Genomic DNA, 18136 nt, shown 5'->3' on the forward strand with positions numbered 1-18136 from the left:
AAGATTTGTATGATTCCACTTCTGGGTACTGGGATTAAAGGCGGCAGCACACCTGGCCTGCGGTTTGAGAACACTGTGGGTATATCACATGTGGGTGCCAGTTGCGTTCTGAAGGAACCAGAGCACTTGGGCCTTCATACAGACCTTTGTCAGCTGCCCTTGAGTGCTGGGAACCCAGCTAGGGTCCTCCGGAACCTAGTTCAGGCTCAACCCTTAGCCACATTGCTCCTGTTTTCTGAGCAAGTATCTGTCATTGAACTTGTAGCTTGCTGATTGGGTAGACTTGCTGGACAGGGAGCCCCAGGTACCCTGTCTCCAATTTGCCAGCACGAGGGACATAGGCGTCCACCATTCAGGTGGCTTTTACTTGGGTGCTATGGATTCAAACTTAGGTTCTCATGCTAACATAGCAATCACTTACCCACCAAGCCATCTCTCTTAGTGTGTGCAGGCATGGTCAGAGGCCAGCTCTGTGACGCTGGGGCTCCTTCCACCTTCAGGAGGGCTCCAGGGACAAAACTCAGGTCAACAGGTTTGTGTGACAGGTCCCTTTACCAGCTAAGCCATCCTGCCAGCACCCTTTTGTCGTGAGTCACACTGTAACCCAGCCTGGCTGGCACTGAACTCAGGGCAATCCTTTGCATCAGCATCACGGGTGCTGGGATTATAGGTCTGTGCCACCACACCAGGCTCTGGTAAAGACCTTTGCCAGAAATGAAGATCACGTGGGTTTTTTTTTTGTTGTTGTTGTTGTTTTTCTTTTGAGACAAGGTTTCTCTGTGTAACAGTCCTGGCTGTCTTGGAACTCATACTGTAGACGAGGCTGGCCTCGAATTCACAGAGATTCACCTGCCTCTGCCTCCTGAATGCTGGGATTAAAGGTGTGCGCCGCCACTGCCACCTGGTTTATGATCAAGGTTCTTACTTAATAGAAAGGACCCTGAAGTCCAAAGAATGGGCTGTGCACTTCATGTCCAGTCCCTTTCCCCAGGACACCACAAGTTCATTCTGAGAGGAAAAATGCTGTAAGTTAGTATATTAGAAGAAACACCTAGAACCCAATTGTTAGACACTGACACAGGAGGCTCTTACGTTTTTTAGGGTGGTCTGGACTCACTTTTTAACAGGGGCTAGTCTGAACTTAGCCCGAGTGCTTGGCATTATGGGTTTGTGGGACTGGGGAGGTGGTTAGGGTGTTCTGGTTATTCTTACAGAGGCCCTGGGTTTAATTCCAAGCACCCATATGGAGGTCTACAAGTATCTGCAACTTCAGTCCCAAGAGACTCAATGCCCTCTTTTGGCCTTCATGGGTACTGCATGCACACAGTGCACAGGTAAAGCACCAACACACACAGACAAATCAACCTTAAAAAAAAAAATCACTAATACACATTAATTTGAAAAATTATGGTGTGTGCTACTGTACTTGGCTTCATTTCTTAAATTTATTTTTATAATTTTACTTATTATTGTGTGTGCATGTATGCAGGGCCTAAATGACATCTTTTATTGAGACAAGTCTATGTAGTTCTTGAGCTTGCAGAGATCCTCCTGCCTGTCTCCAAGCACTGGGACTAAAGGTGTGCGCCACTGCACTCTGCGCACAGAGAACGTCTGTCTCTGTGGTGTCAGCTCTCTTCTGCCTCTCGTGGGCTCTGGAGATGGCATGCAGGTGGTCAGGTGCCAGGCCAGCACTTCACCCGCTGCGCTGTCGCTGGCCGCGGGCACTGTTTCTACTAGCAGGGGACACCAGGTCGAAGCAAGACGCTGGTTTCCTCAAGGCCTCAAGCAGTTAAGCATTACAGGTCAAAATCCTGAGACTGAGGAGGTTGGGGACCTTCCCGACACGCCCCATATCAGGCCTGCAGGTGAATTCAGATAAAAGAGCAGAAGTGGAAACCCTTGAGCTCAGTCACACAGCCGCCAGCGTGCTCAGGTGCCGTCCCCAGCACTCAGGAGGCAGAAGCAGGAGGGTCAGCAGTTCAAGGTTAGGCACAGCAGCAGGGGTTCAAAGCCAGCCTGGGCTACAAGAGACCCTGTTCTCCCAGAACAAAAAACGAAGTGAGCATGTACTATGTCTTGGGCACATCTCCCACGACTGGACAGCTGGACCATCAGTGTCTCAGTGGCAAGGACCCTCCTCATTTCATCTCAACTGGACACTGGAGCCATGGTCTTCTGACACAGCCTGGCCAGGAGCCCAGCCATCTGCAGCAAGGAGTTCACACCTTCCGCCACTTTCATGTGAGTGTATCCAATCTCCTGAAACACAAGTTCAAGGAACCAGTGGGTTAGCCAGGAGTGTGGGCTCCTTTCTATCTAAACTGTGGATGGTTCAAAACCAATGACCTCAAAATGCATCACAGTAAGAGGCCGAACCTGGCTTCCCTCAAGTTTAGCTCATGCTGGAAAAGGGTGTTCCAGGCAAAGGGAGCAAACCCAGGGCTTCCAGCACTGAGCTACAGCCCCAGTCTGCTAGGGTCTCACATAGGCCAGGCCAGTTTTAAAGCCCCTATATAGCTGAGGATAGCCCTGAGCTTCTGAGTCTCTTGCCTCTACCTCCAAGGTATGAAACTATAGGCAGACAAAAGGACACCCAGTTTTTTTGCTGTTGTTGTTTTGAAACAAAGTCTCACTGTGGAGCACTGAGGGTGAGCACACCACACCTAGTCTCACTGCGGAGCACTGAGGGGAGCACCACCATACCTAGTCTCACTGTGGAGCACTGAGGGTGAGCACACCACACCTAGTCTCACTGCGGAGCACTGAGGGTGAGCACACCACACCTAGTCTCACTGTGGAGCACTGAGGGTGAGCACACCACACCTAGTCTCACTGTGGAGCACTGAGGGTGAGCACACCACACCTAGTCTCACTGCGGAGCACTGAGGGTGAGCACACCACACCTAGTCTCACTGCGGAGCACTGAGGGTGAGCACACCACACCTAGTCTCACTGCAGAGCACTGAGGGTGAGCACACCACACCTAGTCTCACTGCGGAGCACTGAGGGTGAGCACACCACACCTAGTCTCACTGTGGAGCACTGAGGGTGAGCACACCACACCTAGTCTCACTGCGGAGCACTGAGGGGAGCACCACCATACCTAGTCTCACTGTGGAGCACTGAGGGTGAGCACACCACACCTAGTCTCACTGCGGAGCACTGAGGGTGAGCACACCACACCTAGTCTCACTGTGGAGCACTGAGGGTGAGCACACCACACCTAGTCTCACTGTGGAGCACTGAGGGTGAGCACACCACACCTAGTCTCACTGTGGAGCACTGAGGGTGAGCACACCACACCTAGTCTCACTGCGGAGCACTGAGGGTGAGCACACCACACCTAGTCTCACTGCGGAGCACTGAGGGTGAGCACACCACACCTAGTCTCACTGCGGAGCACTGAGGGTGAGCACACCACACCTAGTCTCACTGCGGAGCACTGAGGGTGAGCACACCACACCTAGTCTCACTGTGGAGCACTGAGGGTGAGCACACCACACCTAGTCTCACTGCGGAGCACTGAGGGGAGCACACCACACCTAGTCTCACTGTGGAGCACTGAGGGTGAGCACACCACACCTAGTCTCACTGTGGAGCACTGAGGGGAGCACACCACACCTAGTCTCACTGCGGAGCACTGAGGGGAGCACCACCATACCTAGTCTCACTGTGGAGCACTGAGGGGAGTACACCATACCTAGTCTCACTGTGGAGCACTGAGGGTGAGCACACCACACCGAGTCTCACTGTGGAGCACTGAGGGGAGCACCACCACACCTAGCAGCACACATCTTATGCAGGGCTGAAGACCAACCCAGGGCTCTGCACACTTGAGGTATGCACTCTCCCAACTGAGCCACCCCCTGTCAAATTCTTTTTTGTTGTTTTGTTTTTCAAGACAGAGTTTCTCTGTGTAGCCCTGAAACTTGCTTTGTAGACCAGGCTGGCCTCGAACTCAGAGATCCACCTGCCTCTGCCTCCCAAGTGCTGGGATTCAAGGCGTGCATCACCACTGCCCGGCTCTAGTCAAATTCATTAACCAAGGTTAAATGTACACTTGTTTGAGCTGGTGGTCTCACACCTGGGAACCCAACCATGTAGAACAAGAACCTGGCAGCCATGCTAACTCGTGCGTGCCAGCATGCACATTTTAGTTACAAATGCCTTTCCTAGAGAACAAGTGACCACGACACAGCCACACAGCAGAATGCTGCTCAGTGATAAGAGCCAGGCAATGGGCACGCTACAGCAGAGCTGGAGGGCACTATGCACTGAAGAGGCCAATGCACGGTAGTGTGGTAGCGCACGCCTGTAGCCCCAGCTCGTGCTACACTGTAAGGCCTTGTCTAAAAATAAAGCAAGAAGCCACTAGACTCAAAAGGTGGCAAAAGCGCACAAGGTATTCCTGAGCTCTGACTAACCTTGATGAATTCCAGTTTCAAGTATTCGGCCATTGGAAAGGTTTTACACACTCGGAAAATGTTCCCGATGACGTCCTCTGGTGAATAGCCCAGGTGCCACAGGTGAGCAAGAATCTAAATGAAATGGAAGGTAGATTTTTTGATAACGATTTCTAGTTCTTCGCGACTAACAGGTCTATTTAGATCGTTCACCTGGTTTTGGTTTAGCTTTGGTATGTGGCACTTATCTAAAAACACAGGACAGGGAACCCTGATTGCTTTTCGGGCTGAGTGGGGGGGACTTAATTGGGGGAGGGGGAGGGAAATGGGAGGCGGTGGCGGGGAAGAGACAGAAATCTTTAATAAATAAATAAATAAATAAAAAAAGAATCTAGGGGGCTGGAGAGATGGCTCAGTGGTTAAGAGCATTGCCTTCTCTTCCAAAGGTCCTGAGTTCAATTCCCAGCAACCACATGGTGGCTCACAACCATCTGGAATGAGGTCTGGTGCCCCTCTTCTGGCCTGCGGACATACACACAGACAGAACATTGTATACATAATAAATAAATAAGTAAAAAAAAAAAAAGAATCTAAATGAAAGACAAAACAGGCTCTGAACACCGTGACTAGGGAAGGGAGATGGAGTTAGTCCCACAGTGGCCCTAGCCCATCACCATCAGCTTGGCCTGGGTGACCCATGAGGCTCTGAGGAACACCTGAACCTTATGGAGGTGCTGGTGGCCCCATGGATGCCTTGTGTCACCCAGCCCTCTGATCACGCAGGTAAGTTAGCCCGCTTTCCCAGCAGGTGCCTATCCTCAACTACGGGCACGATGGTCTGACATCCTGTCTACATCATGTCCCTACCCAGAGCTTTCCAGGTGGAATTCCTCACTGCTGGCTCTCCCAGGCTCAGTAAGGAAGAGGCCTCTACATGATGGGACCAGACGACCTAAGCAGGGTAGGATTCCATTAGCCCTGTGTCTCCCTCCCTCCCTCCCTGTCCTCTTCCCCCAGTCTGGGGCTGTGTCTAAAGAGTCCACTGAGCTTTGGCAGCTTGGGGTGGATTCTGGTAGTGTTAGGATTAGCTTTGTTCTTCCTTCAGTAACCAGCCTCTGTCTGTTCCTGTTTCCCTGCCCAACACTGCCCTGCCCCTAGTCAACTGGACTGGAAGCTGACATGCAGATTTAAAAAAAAAAAAAAAGTAAAGTGTGTTAGCCCCACGCCCTCAGCACCACAAGCTGCCATGCCTCCCGCCATGATGGGCTGCAGGCTCTCCAAGCAGATCCAAGTAAAGCCTGCTGCTCCTGAGCCGCTTCTGTCAGGTTCTGAGTGACAAGCAAAGTAAGAAAGTCCACCCGAAGCCGAGGGTGATTTTAAGGGTCAAGGGCAGTGGTGCGGAGTCCTGGTGGCACCATGGAAGCCAGGGGAGGAACAAGGGCCCACCTTATAAGCCTCATCAATGTTGGCATCCACGCAGTGCTGGATCATCTCCTTCACCAGCAGGGGGTGGGGCTCGTCACAGACCTGAGCAAACACCAGGAGAGGCAGCATGAGGCCCCACGGACTAGTCAGCACCAACTCTCCAACAACTGGAATGGGATTTCGGAACTCTTCTCACTTCCACAGACACCCCCAAATATGGCAGCTCCTGATGCCATGGTTACATTTCTCATGTCCGAAATGAACGAACCACAAAGCAGGCAAAGGCCCCAAAGACTCTCTTCCTGGGTGGTATTAATGGCATGGAGCTGTGCATAGTGACACACGCCTGTATCCTGGGTGCTGGGCACAGTGACACACGCCTGTATCCTGGGTGCTGTGCACAGTGACACACGCCTGTGTCCTAGGTGCTGTGCACAGTGACACACGCCTGTATCCTGGGTGCTGTGCACAGTGACACACGCCTGTATCCTGGGTGCTGTGCACAGTGACACACGCCTGTGTCCTGGGTGCTGTGCACAGTGACACACGCCTGTGTCCTGGGTGCTGTGCACAGTGACACACGCCTGTATCCTAGAACTCAGGAAGAGCCTAGTGGGGGTGGAACAAACTCTGTCTCAGAAAAAAAAAAAAATCAAACCAAAACAATACCCAAAACACCCCAGAGGATCTCAATTCAAGGCCAGTATGGGCTATATATTGAGACCTGTCTCTAAAATGAATAAGCTGGGGATGGTGGTGCATGCTTGTAATTCCCGATGTGGGAGGTGGAGGTTCAAGGCCAGCCTGGGTACAGAGCCTGGGCCACAGGCTCGGTCAAGAAAAGAGGAGAAGAGAGTGGGAGGGAATGCGAGGGGAAAGGGGGGACAGAAGACAGGGGAGGGGAGGAGAAACCAGAGCCCAGCCCACAGCACAGGGGAGCTCTGTGGGGAGGTGGTGAGGGAGGGAATCAAGGAAGACTGCTGAAGGCTAGCGTGGCTCTGCCCATCTGGCACCACTCACATGTGGACCCCCCCCCCAGACCCTCCCACTGGTCCCTTGGGCACGAGTGACAAAGCTGTGGTGGGAAGAATGAGCATGGCCATGTGGCCCACTGTTGGAGAGCAGCCCCAAGCCCTAATACCTTGAACACATTCTCGCTGTTGATATAGCCGAATCCCGAGAAGGTTGACTGCAGGTTGTTCAGTGCCTGGAGAGGACAAGGGATGCGTCAAGGGCCAATATGTCTTTCCCGGTCCTGCCTCTCAGAGAGCCAATGCCCACCCCCCAGACTTGGTACAACACTCACTCCTCAACCTCAGCTTGAAAGGGCAGTGTCCTGGCTGTTCTTACGCCAACTTGACACACAAACTAGAGTTATCTGAAAGGAGGGACCCTCAACTGCGATCCTTCATAAAATCCAGCTGTAAACCATTTTCTTAACTAGTGTTTGATGGGGAGGGCCCAGCCCATGCTGGTGGTCCTGGGCGCTGTAAGAAAGCAGGCTGAGAAGCCATGGGGAGCAAGCCAGTAAGCAGCACCCCTCTATGGACTCTTCATCAGCCTCTACACTGCTCGAGTTCCTGCCCTAACTTCCTTCGGTGAGGAACAGCAATATGGAAATATAAGCCAAATAAACCCTTTCCTCCCCAACTTGTTTTGGTCATGGTGTTTCAGCAGAGCAATAGAAACCCTAACTAAGACAGGCAGCAACAGTCACCCACCAACCTGGCGCATGTCCCCTTGGGCTGTGAAGATAATGGCTTCCAGGCCATCATCTGTGTATGGCACGTTTTCCTTCTCGATGACATTCATGAGCCTGGTGAGGACCTGAGCATCAGTGAGCTTGGTGTAGCGGAGCACTGCACAGCGTGACTGGATGGGTTCTGGACAGAGACAGCACAGTGAGCGCTCCCTGGCAAGGCCTGCTGCTTATCAGGACAGAGCTGACCAGAGCCAAGTGTCAAATTATCAGATAAGAAGCAAAGAGGCTGGATGGTTGGCCTTCCCAGTCCTGCCACCCTGCTCTGCGGAGGGTCTTCTCTGTGCATGTGCTGTGTGTGTGTTTCCTTACCCCCAAAAACGCCTGCCTTTAACTGTTGGAAAAAAATAAAAAAGGAAAGAGACCTGAGTTAGCAACACCCAGGTCCTGCTTCTGGAGAAAAGTAGGCCTCAGGACAGACACCACCACACATACAAGCCTCCCCTCCCCACAAGGAGTTAGGGGTCTCTGGAGTCACAGTGTGATGGGTGGGCCCTTGAGGAAAGATCAATTTGGTCAGACTGGAAGGGAACCCCAAGCTCTTTGACTCTCCGCAGGGGAACAAGGGACGAAGGTGTCTGCCTATAACCCCAACACTTGGGATAACATAGGGAGGTAGGGACAAGAGGATCAAGAGTTTAAGGTCAATCTTGGTCAATTTACAGTTAGCCTGTGCTACTTGAGACTCTGGCTAAACAACACAACAAACACAAACACCAACAATAAAAAAGGACAGGGGGTCTAGCAAGATGGCTTAGTGGATAAAGATGCTTGCCACTAAGACTGACAACCTGAGTTCAATTCTGGGACCCATAAAGATAATAACTGACTTTACAAATTATTCTCTGACATCTATACACAGACACACGGCCCCAACATGTACACACACACACATACACAAAATAATTCTAAAATATGGGCTGGGCGGTGGTGGCGCACGCCTTTAATCCCAGCACTCGGGAGGCAGAGGCAGGTGGATCTCTGTGAGTTCGAGACCAGCCTGGTCTACAAGAGCTAGTTCCAGGACAGGCTCCAAAACCACAGAGAAACCCTGTCTCGAAAAACCAAAATAAATAAATAAATAAATCTAAAATAAATGGTGTGTGTGTGGGGGGGGTCTTGTCACATTAAGCAATTCGCCCACCTAGGCAGTCGTGAGCTGGTGTGGAAAAGGAGTGTGGTAACAAACCTATGTATGACCACACACACACACACTTGGGTGCAGGAGGGGGAAGTGGGACAGAAAAGCCCCCACTGCTGGGGATCAGCGAAATAGAAATGAGACAGAGAGAACACACAATATGGTGACGGGAAGATGTAACACCAGCCTGACAGGGTAGACCAGTGCTGTGGGCAGTAGCTGGGCTAAAGGACAAAGGGCCCCATAAGGAGGCACTGTGGTGAGGTGGAGGCCTGGCCATACTGGGCAGCCACAAAGCCTAACGCAGAGTTGATGCCAGGGGCTACAGCACACGAAACAACCAGATGGGCTGAGTGGCTCAGGTCTGTCACCCCAACAACTCAGGATGCTGAGGCAGGAGAACTGTAGGTTTAAGGCATTCCTGGGCTATAAAGTGAGTTCAAGGCCAGTCCGGGTAAGGGAAGACCAGGTCTCAGAATAAAAAGTAAAGCAGGAAAAACTCTGTCTCTAAAAACAAACAAACAAACAAACAAACAGGGGGCTAGAGAGATGGCTCAGTGGTTAAGAGCATTGCCTGCTCTTCCAAAGGTCCTGAGTTCAATTCCCGGCAACCACATGGTGGCTCACAACCATCTGTAAAGAGGTCTGGTGCCCTCTTCCGGCCTGCAGGCATACACACAGACAGAATATTGTATACATAATAAATAAATAAAATAAAAAACAAACAAACAAACAAAAAAGAGTAAATAAGTAAAAAGGGAGTCTCGGGCTGGAGACATGGCTCAGAGCTTAAGAGCACTGGCTGCTCTTCCAGAGGTCCTGAGTTCAATTCCCAGCACCCACATGGTGGCTCACAGCCATCTATAGTGGGATCTGATGCCTCAGAACACTCACATACATAAACAAATCTTTTTTTTCTTCGAGACAGGATTTCTCTGTGTAGCTTTGGAGCCTATCCTGACACTGGCTCTGTAGAGCAGGCTGGCCTCGAACTCAGAGATCTGCCTGCCTCTGCCTCCTGAGTGCTGGGATTAAAGGCGTGTGTCATCACCACCTCGCAAAATAAATAATCTTAAAAAAAAAAAAAAAGACGCCTCACTGGATAATGACCCAGGTGGCGTGCTCACCTATGATTTTGTCTGAAGCATTACAAGCCAGAGCGAAGCGGGTCGTCTTGGAGTAGATTTCCATGGTCCTCCTGAGGGCCTGCTGAGCACCGTCTGTCATGCTGAGGCAAGAATAAGAGGGCAGTGGGTGCCAGGTCTGGAACATAGCCCACAATCCCTGTTGTTCGGGAGGCAGAAGCAGGACTGGAAAACTGAGGCCAGCCTGAGTTACTTGGGGACCCCCACCTCCAGCCCGCACCTGTCTGCTTCATCCAAAATGATGATCTTGTGTCGGCCCTTGGGAAGGGTGACCTTCTGCTGGGCGAACATTTTGATTTTATTCCTCACCACATCAATTCCCCTGAAAAACAGGAAGGCATGTGTCACAAATGGAGGAACTTTTTATTATCATGGGGAGGGGTTTGTGTGTGTGTGTGTGTGTGTGTGCACATGCGCACGCATACGGTCAGAAGACAACTTTATTTTTTTTTTTAAATATTTATTTATTTATTATGTATACAATATTCTGTCTGTGTGTATGTCTGCAGGCCAGAAGAGGGCACCAGACCTCATTACAGATGGATGTAAGCCACCACATGGTTGCTGGGAATTGAACTCAGAACCTTTGGAAGAGCAGGCAGTGCTCTTAACCACTGAGCCATCTCTCCAGCCCCCCAGAAGATAACTTTAAAGACCCAGTTCTCGCCTTCACTTTGAGTTATATGGGCAGAACCAGTGCTTTCAAGCTGGCACAGCGAGGGCATTTATCCACTGAGCCATCTCTGGTCCTATTTTATTTTTTTAACATGTCTGCGCAGATGCAGGGCATGTGCAGGCGGGTGCCTGTAGAGACCAGGTGTCAGAAGCCCTGGAGCTGGAGTTCTGAGCAGTTGTGAACTGACTGATGTGGGCGCAGGGAAACTCTGGGTGAGGGCAGCATGTTCCTTTGCTTTGTTTGGTTTCAAGTCAGGGTTTCTCTGTGTACCCTGGCTGTCCTGCAACTTGCTCTGTAGACCCGGCTGGCCTCAAACCAGAGATTTTCCTGCCTCTGCCTCCCCAGTGCTAGGATCAAAGGCATGCACCACACGTTCTTAACTACTGAGCAATCTCTCCAGTCCCATACTTTATTTTTTGAGAGAGGCTCTTTATATAGCACCTGAGCAGACTTGGTACTCAGAATCCACCTGCCTTACCCTTCCCCGTGCTGGGATTTCCCACAGACCACCCCAAGCTGACAAGGGGCTTGTAAATCCTCCGAGTAGCCCCAAGGGCTACAAGACCTTATTCTAACCTGGGAACATGAGCTAATAGTCAAATACACAGACCAGAAGGTGGGCTGTGGCTGCCGGGGCTGCAGAAGGGAAATGGGGAGGCGTATGAGGGCAGTTTCAGTTTCGCAGGGCCAGAAAGCTGTTGCACAAGAACACAAACATATTAACATGACCGAAGTTGACATTTGAAAGTGGTTTCAGGGCTGGTGAGATGGCACAATGGGTAAAGCCACCTGTTGGCATACCAGGCAAGACTGACAACCAGAGTTCAATCCCCAGAACCAACATAAAGGTAAAAGGAAAAAAATTCCACATGGTTATGCTCTGATCCGCACACGCGCGCGCGCGCACACACACACACACACACACACACACACACACACACACGACAGGGTTGGGGGGATGGTTTTTTTTTTTTTGGTTTTTTGAGACAGGGTTTCTCTGTGGCTTTGGAGCCTGTCCTGGCACTAGCTCTTTTAGACCAGGCTGGTCTCGAACTCACAGAGATCCGCCTGCCTCTGCCTCCCGAGTGCTGGGATTAAAGGCGTGCGCCACCATCGCCCGGCGGGGGGGATGGTTCTTACCGCCAACCCTCACAACCTGAGTTTGATCCTTAGGATCCACTTTGTGGAAGGAGAGAACCAGCTCCAGCAAGGTGTCCTCTGACCTCCACATGTACATCGTGGCATATGCCCCTCCCCACAATAAATAAGCAGCAATAAAAACAAATTTTAAAAAGTATTTTTTTAACATTTTCATCAAAACGAGGAACCCTGCAGGTGCTCCTCAGACAAGGCAATGAATGATTCCCGTTAAGCGTGGAGCCAGTGAAGCAAGCACCAGGCACGAGCTAGAACCAAGTGGAGCCTCTAGACTCAGGTACAGCAGGCCTCCACCTCCCCTCCCGCTGTACCTGTCATTTGATGCATTGAGCTCCAGAACTGCATCCTTCAGCGCCGGGCCCAGCAGTGCTCTCGCCAAGCAGAGGATGCTGGTCGTTTTGCCGGTTCCTGGGGGACCCTGTGGGTGAGAGCTCTCTGCTTCATGCAGGGAAAACCCAGAGGCTGGAGAGATGCCTCAGCAGTTAAGAGCACTGGCTTCCATTCCCAATGCCCCAAACGGGCTGTAACTCCAGTTCCAAAGGATATATTATCACTACTCCCACCTCCCAGGGAACCAGACATACCCATGGTGTATAAACACAGATGCAGGCAAAACACCCATACACATAAAAATTAACTGATTAATTAAAGGGTTCCCAGGTAGATCTTGCTGCTCCCACAATTCCCACTGTTGGCACTTGCTCCCCTGATTCTCCAACAAGTCAACCAGGGACATGTGGGCCTCCCTGAGGAGGGAGTGGACATGCAAGATGCCCAGGGGACCAGGCCTAGGTACTCACAGCGATGATGATATTGGGCACATTGCCTTCTTTCGCAAAGACCTAGGTAAAAGAGGTTCATTAAGTTAAGTGTGGCTACGTGCCTCTGATCTCAGCACCAGGAAGGCAGAGCAAATTTTTTTTATTATTTATTTATTTATTATGTATACAATATTCTGTCTGTGTATATGCCTGAAGGTCAGAAGAGGGCGCCAGACCTCTTTACATATGGTTGTGAGCCACCATATGGTTGCTGGGAATTGAACTCAGGACCTTTGGAAGAGCAGGCAATGCTCTTAACCACTTAGCCATCTCTCCAGCCCCCCCAATTTTTTTTTTTTTTTTGGTTTGTTTGAGACAAGGTTTCTGTGTAGCTTTGGTGCCTGTCCAAGGTTGAGCAAGTTTAAACCAGCTTAAGCTACATATCAAAGCTCTGTCTTGAAGACAAATAAATAGCCAGGTGTGGTGGCACACTTGTTTAATCCCAGCATTTGGGAGGCAGAGGCAGGCGGATCTCTGTGAGTTAGAAGCAAGCCTGGTCTACAGAGAAAGTTTCAGGACAGTCAGGGCTACATAACGGGTAGTATGCTCAAAAAAAATCACACAAAAGACAGTAACAAAACCCCAAACCAACAACAATGCAAGAAAGCACACTGGCTCAGCAGATAAGGTGCCTACAAAGGCTAACAAGCTGTCTGTCATCCTTCATCAGGCTCACAGGGTGGCATCCTCCCTCTTGATGTAAGTTCTGCTCACCATGTACTTTGTCACCCCAGCAAGAAATAGGTGATGTCACCCTCCTTCCCCGTCTCGGCCATCTTTATCCAGTCACCACTAGCTAGTCAGATCCACACGTGATGCTGGAAGCGGTTAGAGTCCTTACCTCCAGCCTGCTCACTGTGTCTTCATTGCCGACTATTTCATTCAGCTTTATTGGTCTGTATTTTTCAACCCTGTTTTAGGAAAAAGCAAATATTGTCATGGTTATCCTCTCAGTAACTAGAGGATCGGACAGGAAAGGGCAACCCTGAAAATTCTGGCAGGGTGGGACCGTGTTACCTGTCATGCCAACCCAGGAAGGCCATGCCAGGAGGACCCCCGAGATCCAGGCCAGCCTCTACCACATACACAAACTGCCTCAAAAATGAAGAACTAAGAAGCCAACAAGATGGCTCAGTGTATAAAGGTAGTCACAGGAAAGCTAGTCAGCCTTAATTTAAGACCCAGAACCTGGTGGAGGAAGAGAAGTGAGGCCCACGTGCACCGTGGGACTGTTGCTGGCACATACAGGCACGAAATAAACAAACAACCAAGGGCTGGAGAGCCGGCTCAGTGGATGAGAGCACTGAGTGCTCTTCCAGAGGACCCAGGTTCAATTCCCAGCACCCACACAGCCGCTAACAACTGTAATTCCAATTCCAGGGACCTGACACCTTCGCACAAACATATCAGGCAGGCAAAACACCAACAACAAAAAATTAAAAAACCTTCCAGGCATGGTGGCAGATACCTGAAATCCCAGGTATGTTGGGGGTGGAAGCAGAGAGAGACTTTCAATAAGTTAAATAGAATGTGCTAGAGAAATGACTCAGTGGTTAGGGGCACTTGCTGATACAGAAGACCTGAGTTTGACTTCTAGCATCCACACAGTGGCTCACAACCTCCTGGAACTGTAATCATAAGGGACGCAATGCCCTCTCCTGGCGTCTTCACGTACTGCACACACACAATGCCCAGACAGACACAGACAACACTCACACACAAAAAATAAAATGAATCCCAAAGGGGAGGGGGGAAGTCAGGCAATGGTGGTACACCTCTGTGAGTTCAGGAGAGCCAGGGATATACAGAGAAACCCTGTCTCAAAAAACCAAAACAAAACAAAAACCCCCAAAACAAGACCAAAAAAGAAGCCAACAAGATGGCTCAGTGGTAAAGGTGCTTGCTGATGGGTCTGACCACCTGAGTTCAATCCCTGGGACGCACATGGTAGAAGAGAATCTTAGAAGTTGGTCTCTGGCCGGGCGGTGGTGGCGCACGCCTTTAATCCCAGCACTCGGGAGGCCGAGGCAGGCGGATCTCTGTGAGTTCGAGACCAGCCTGGTCTACAAGAGCTAGTTCCAGGACAGGCTCCAAAACCACAGAGAACCCTGACTCGAAAAACCAAAAAAAAAAAAAAAAAAAGTTGGTCTCTGACCTCCACACAGGTGGTATAGCAGGTGCAAGACCCGCCCCCCCCATCCTCTCAATAAAGAAATGAAAAGAAAAAGCTTTAAACAAAACAAAGATAGCAAGAGACCCTCTGATATGAACTGGCTCCTCGCCTGTCCACCCCACAGCAGAGGAACCTCACGGTAAGCTGTGGTTTCCGTCTAGCCAGCTCTGCTGCACACCACTTGCAGACACTGCCGAGTGCACAGCGATGGACCCACGCACACCCACTTCCGTCACAGCAATGATGTAAGTGCTGCATCCCCAGGTCTCTGCTGTGCCGGGCAGACTGCGCTGACCCTTGGTTTGCTATCGTTCCAGCTGGCCTACTCTTGCCGCCCTCAAGCAGCAACTGGTGGTTTAGGGCCGTGACTGGGAAGTCTCAGTGGACAGTTGGCCCCTCTCCCCCCACCCTCCCACCCCCGAGATAGGGTTTCTCTGTGTAGCCTTGGCTGTCCTGGAACTCACTCTGTAGACCAGGCTGGCCTCGAACTCAGAGATCCACCTGCTTCTGCCTCCGGAGTACTGGGATTAAAGGCATGTGCCACCGCAGCCTGGCCATGTGTGAACAGTTCTTAAGCCATTCTGAAATGGCACTTGAACACCTCATTAAAATATTTTTCCTTTGGAGCTGGAGAAATGGCTTAGTGGTTAAAGCACCAGCTGCTCTTCCAGAGGACCCAGGTTCAATTCCTAGCACCCACATGCAACTCACAATCATCTGTGACTTCAGTTCCCAGGGTTCTAACTCCCTCTCCTCAACCTCTGAGGGCACTGCATACGCCCACAGACATAAAATAATCTTCCCTGTAATCCTCCCTAGTCCTAGGATCACAGGCTTCACCACATCCAGTTTATGAGGTGCTGGGGATGGAAATGTGGGTTTTCTGAATGGCAGATAAGCGTCCTATCAACTGGGCCACATCTCCAGATGGCCTAAAACTCATGACCCTCCTATCACAGCCTCCTGACCGCTAAGTTCTGCCTTTTAAATAAACGAGCAATGCTGAGAGAAAATGACCTCTTCCAGCTCTGAGCACAGATATGGCAGATTTACAATGATCTGACCATCGACGTTTCCTGTGCTCTTTATTATATTCTGTTGATCTCGTTTCTGTTTTCAGAGACAGGGTTTCACCAGGTAGTCCTTGCCAGACTGGAACTCCCTTTGTAGACCGGGCTGGCCTTGAACTCAGAGATCCGTCAACTTCAGCCTCCGGAGTGCTTTCTGTTGTTTTAAGCACACACACATACACACGTTTAAATTGTGTGTGCAATAGCACAGGTGTCGGGGTCAGAGAGCAACTTGGGAGTCAGTTCTCTCCTTCCAACCTGTAGAGTCCAGGGACTAAACTCAGGTTGTCAGCCTTGGCTATAAGCACCCTCATCATGAGCCATCTCATCAGGACTTGTTTTTGGAGACAAGGACTATCCTGTAGCCCAGGCTGGCCTCATATTCACTGTGTAACTGACAGTGACCTAACAGATGTATGCTACTCCATTTGGACACTGATTTCCCTTTTACTTATTACTGTGGCAACCGGACAATGCTAAATTACATGCAATATGCGCCTTTTTTCCTTTTTCTTTTGAGTGCTGGAGATAGAACTCTAGGCCCTGAGAATGCCAGGCAAGAATTCTGCCACCGAGCCACATTTCCAGCTTTTGTAATATTTTCCCTAGTATTATTCTAGATCAATGGTTTTCAACCTGTAGGTCATGACCTCTTGGGGACTGTCAAGCGACCCTTTCACAGGGGCCACCTAAGACCATTGGAAAACAGATATTTACATTACAATTCGGAACAGTAGCAAAATTACAGTTATGAAGTAGCAATGAAAATAATGTTATGATGGGGGGGTCACCACAGCATGAGGAACTGTATTCAAAGGCCGCAGCATTGGGAAGGTGAAGAACCACTACATAGTCCAGATACTTCAGAGAGCTAAGGGATCACTCTGCTGTCTGGTGCCAGAGACCCTACATTTGATAAAGGAAAGCAAGTGCCAGTGGTGCCATAACAGTATGTGCTTTTGTACAAATGTCTGCAATCAATTTTCATCCAAGAAAAAAACAACGAACTCAAAAAACTGGGAGTGGTGGTGGCACAACACCTACAGCCTTGGTTGGCACTTAGGTGGAAGAGATGGTCGGTTCAGAATTTAAGGTCATTCTTATGTACGAAGTTCAAAACTAGCTTAGGGTAGTGAGACCTATCTTAAAAAAAATAAGGTGGAGTTGGTATTTTTTTAGGTGATATTTTAAACAAACAATAAAAAAACACACGATGCACTATTAGTCAGTCCAAGCATCACCACTTAGGTGAGCTCTGAGTCATACATCCCTCAATTTCAATAAATTAAAAACCTCTGCATTTGCCTGGTAGCTCACATCTGTCATTCCAGCACTTGGGAAACTGAGGCAGGAGGACTGCTGAAAGTTCAAGAACAGCTTGGGCTGCCCAGCGGAACTCAGGGCTGAGAATGGGACCGAGTGCATGCTTAGCATCCACGAGATCCTGTGTTCCATCCCCAGCACGCCTGTCATCCCACGGGGGCAGAAAGAGCAGCAATTCAAAATCATCCCGTGCTACGCAGTAGGTTAGAGCCCAGCCTGAGTCACACAAGACCCTGACGCAAGGGAAAAAAAGAGAAAAAAAAATCCAGTTTCAAAAAGAGAAAGAAAAAGAAAATCTGAACTCCCGGGGTCGCAGCTTCGGTGCTCCCCCCCCCCAAAAAACACAGCCTGCAGCCGGGTCCCGGGAGCTCGGCCCGCCCTCACTCGCCATCACCTCTCCGCGCGCGTTACTACGGCCGCGCGCTCACCACGGCAGTTCGTAGTGGCCGGCGCCGCCCGCGGTCTTGCTGGGGACAGCCGAGGGCTCCGGCGCCCCACTCTCGGCCGCGCCACAACAGCTCTCTTGCACCTCCATTCCTACGCCGGCTCTTCCCGCCACCCGAGGCTCCGCCCCGTGACGTTTTCACGGAAGTCTCGGCCCCGGTTTCCGGGCAACACTGGGAGGGGAGCGGAAGTGGGCGTGGGAGGCGGTCTCTTTCCGCGCCTGCGCAAAGAGTGCAGCGTAGCCAGTAGCCACGCACTGACCGCTAGAGGCCGCTGTGGTTGCAGGAGACCGCGTTTGAGGGGCGAGGAAGGAGAGAAGGGTGAGATCAAGGAGAACGTCTCTAGGAAAGGACGTTTGTGTCATCTTATCATATTTTATTTAATTGTATTCTACTTCATTTTGTTTCGTTTTATTTTCACTTATTTGGTTTCTTGAGACTGAATATTATCGCTCAGCAGCCCAGCCTGACCTCTGATTAGCGGCCATCCTCCTGCCTCAGCTTTCCTGGTGGAAGGATTACTTTTTAAAGTATTATTTCAGACATGCGAGTGTTTTGCTTGCATGCACATATATGCAGCACATGCATGCCTTGTA

General features: G+C 50.5%; 1 protein-coding gene across 2 annotated transcripts; it reads right to left on the minus strand.

The window, feature by feature from the left end:
- Nucleotides 1–1431: 1431 nt before the first annotated feature.
- Nucleotides 1432–17666, minus strand: Rfc2 (replication factor C subunit 2). 2 transcript variants are annotated; one of them, XM_041648509.1, is made up of 11 exons: nucleotides 17526–17666; nucleotides 13373–13442; nucleotides 12511–12552; nucleotides 12022–12128; nucleotides 10097–10198; nucleotides 9859–9959; nucleotides 7557–7714; nucleotides 6973–7038; nucleotides 5853–5933; nucleotides 4428–4541; nucleotides 1432–2262 (listed from the first exon to the last, which is right to left on the minus strand). In XM_041648509.1, exons 1-11 carry the CDS (start codon nucleotides 17630–17632, stop codon nucleotides 2152–2154), a joined length of 1059 nt encoding a protein of 352 aa, XP_041504443.1. In that variant the 5' UTR covers nucleotides 17633–17666; the 3' UTR covers nucleotides 1432–2151. The 2 variants fall into 2 exon arrangements, with proteins under 2 accessions (XP_041504443.1, XP_041504444.1); XM_041648510.1 differs by lacking the exon at nucleotides 10097–10198.
- Between the last annotated feature and the right edge of the window lie 470 nt (nucleotides 17667–18136).

Source organism: Microtus oregoni, unplaced genomic scaffold (assembly GCF_018167655.1).
Source record: "Microtus oregoni isolate MIOR12 unplaced genomic scaffold, Mior012 000003F_ref0000135, whole genome shotgun sequence".
Lineage (NCBI taxonomy): Eukaryota > Metazoa > Chordata > Mammalia > Rodentia > Cricetidae > Microtus > Microtus oregoni.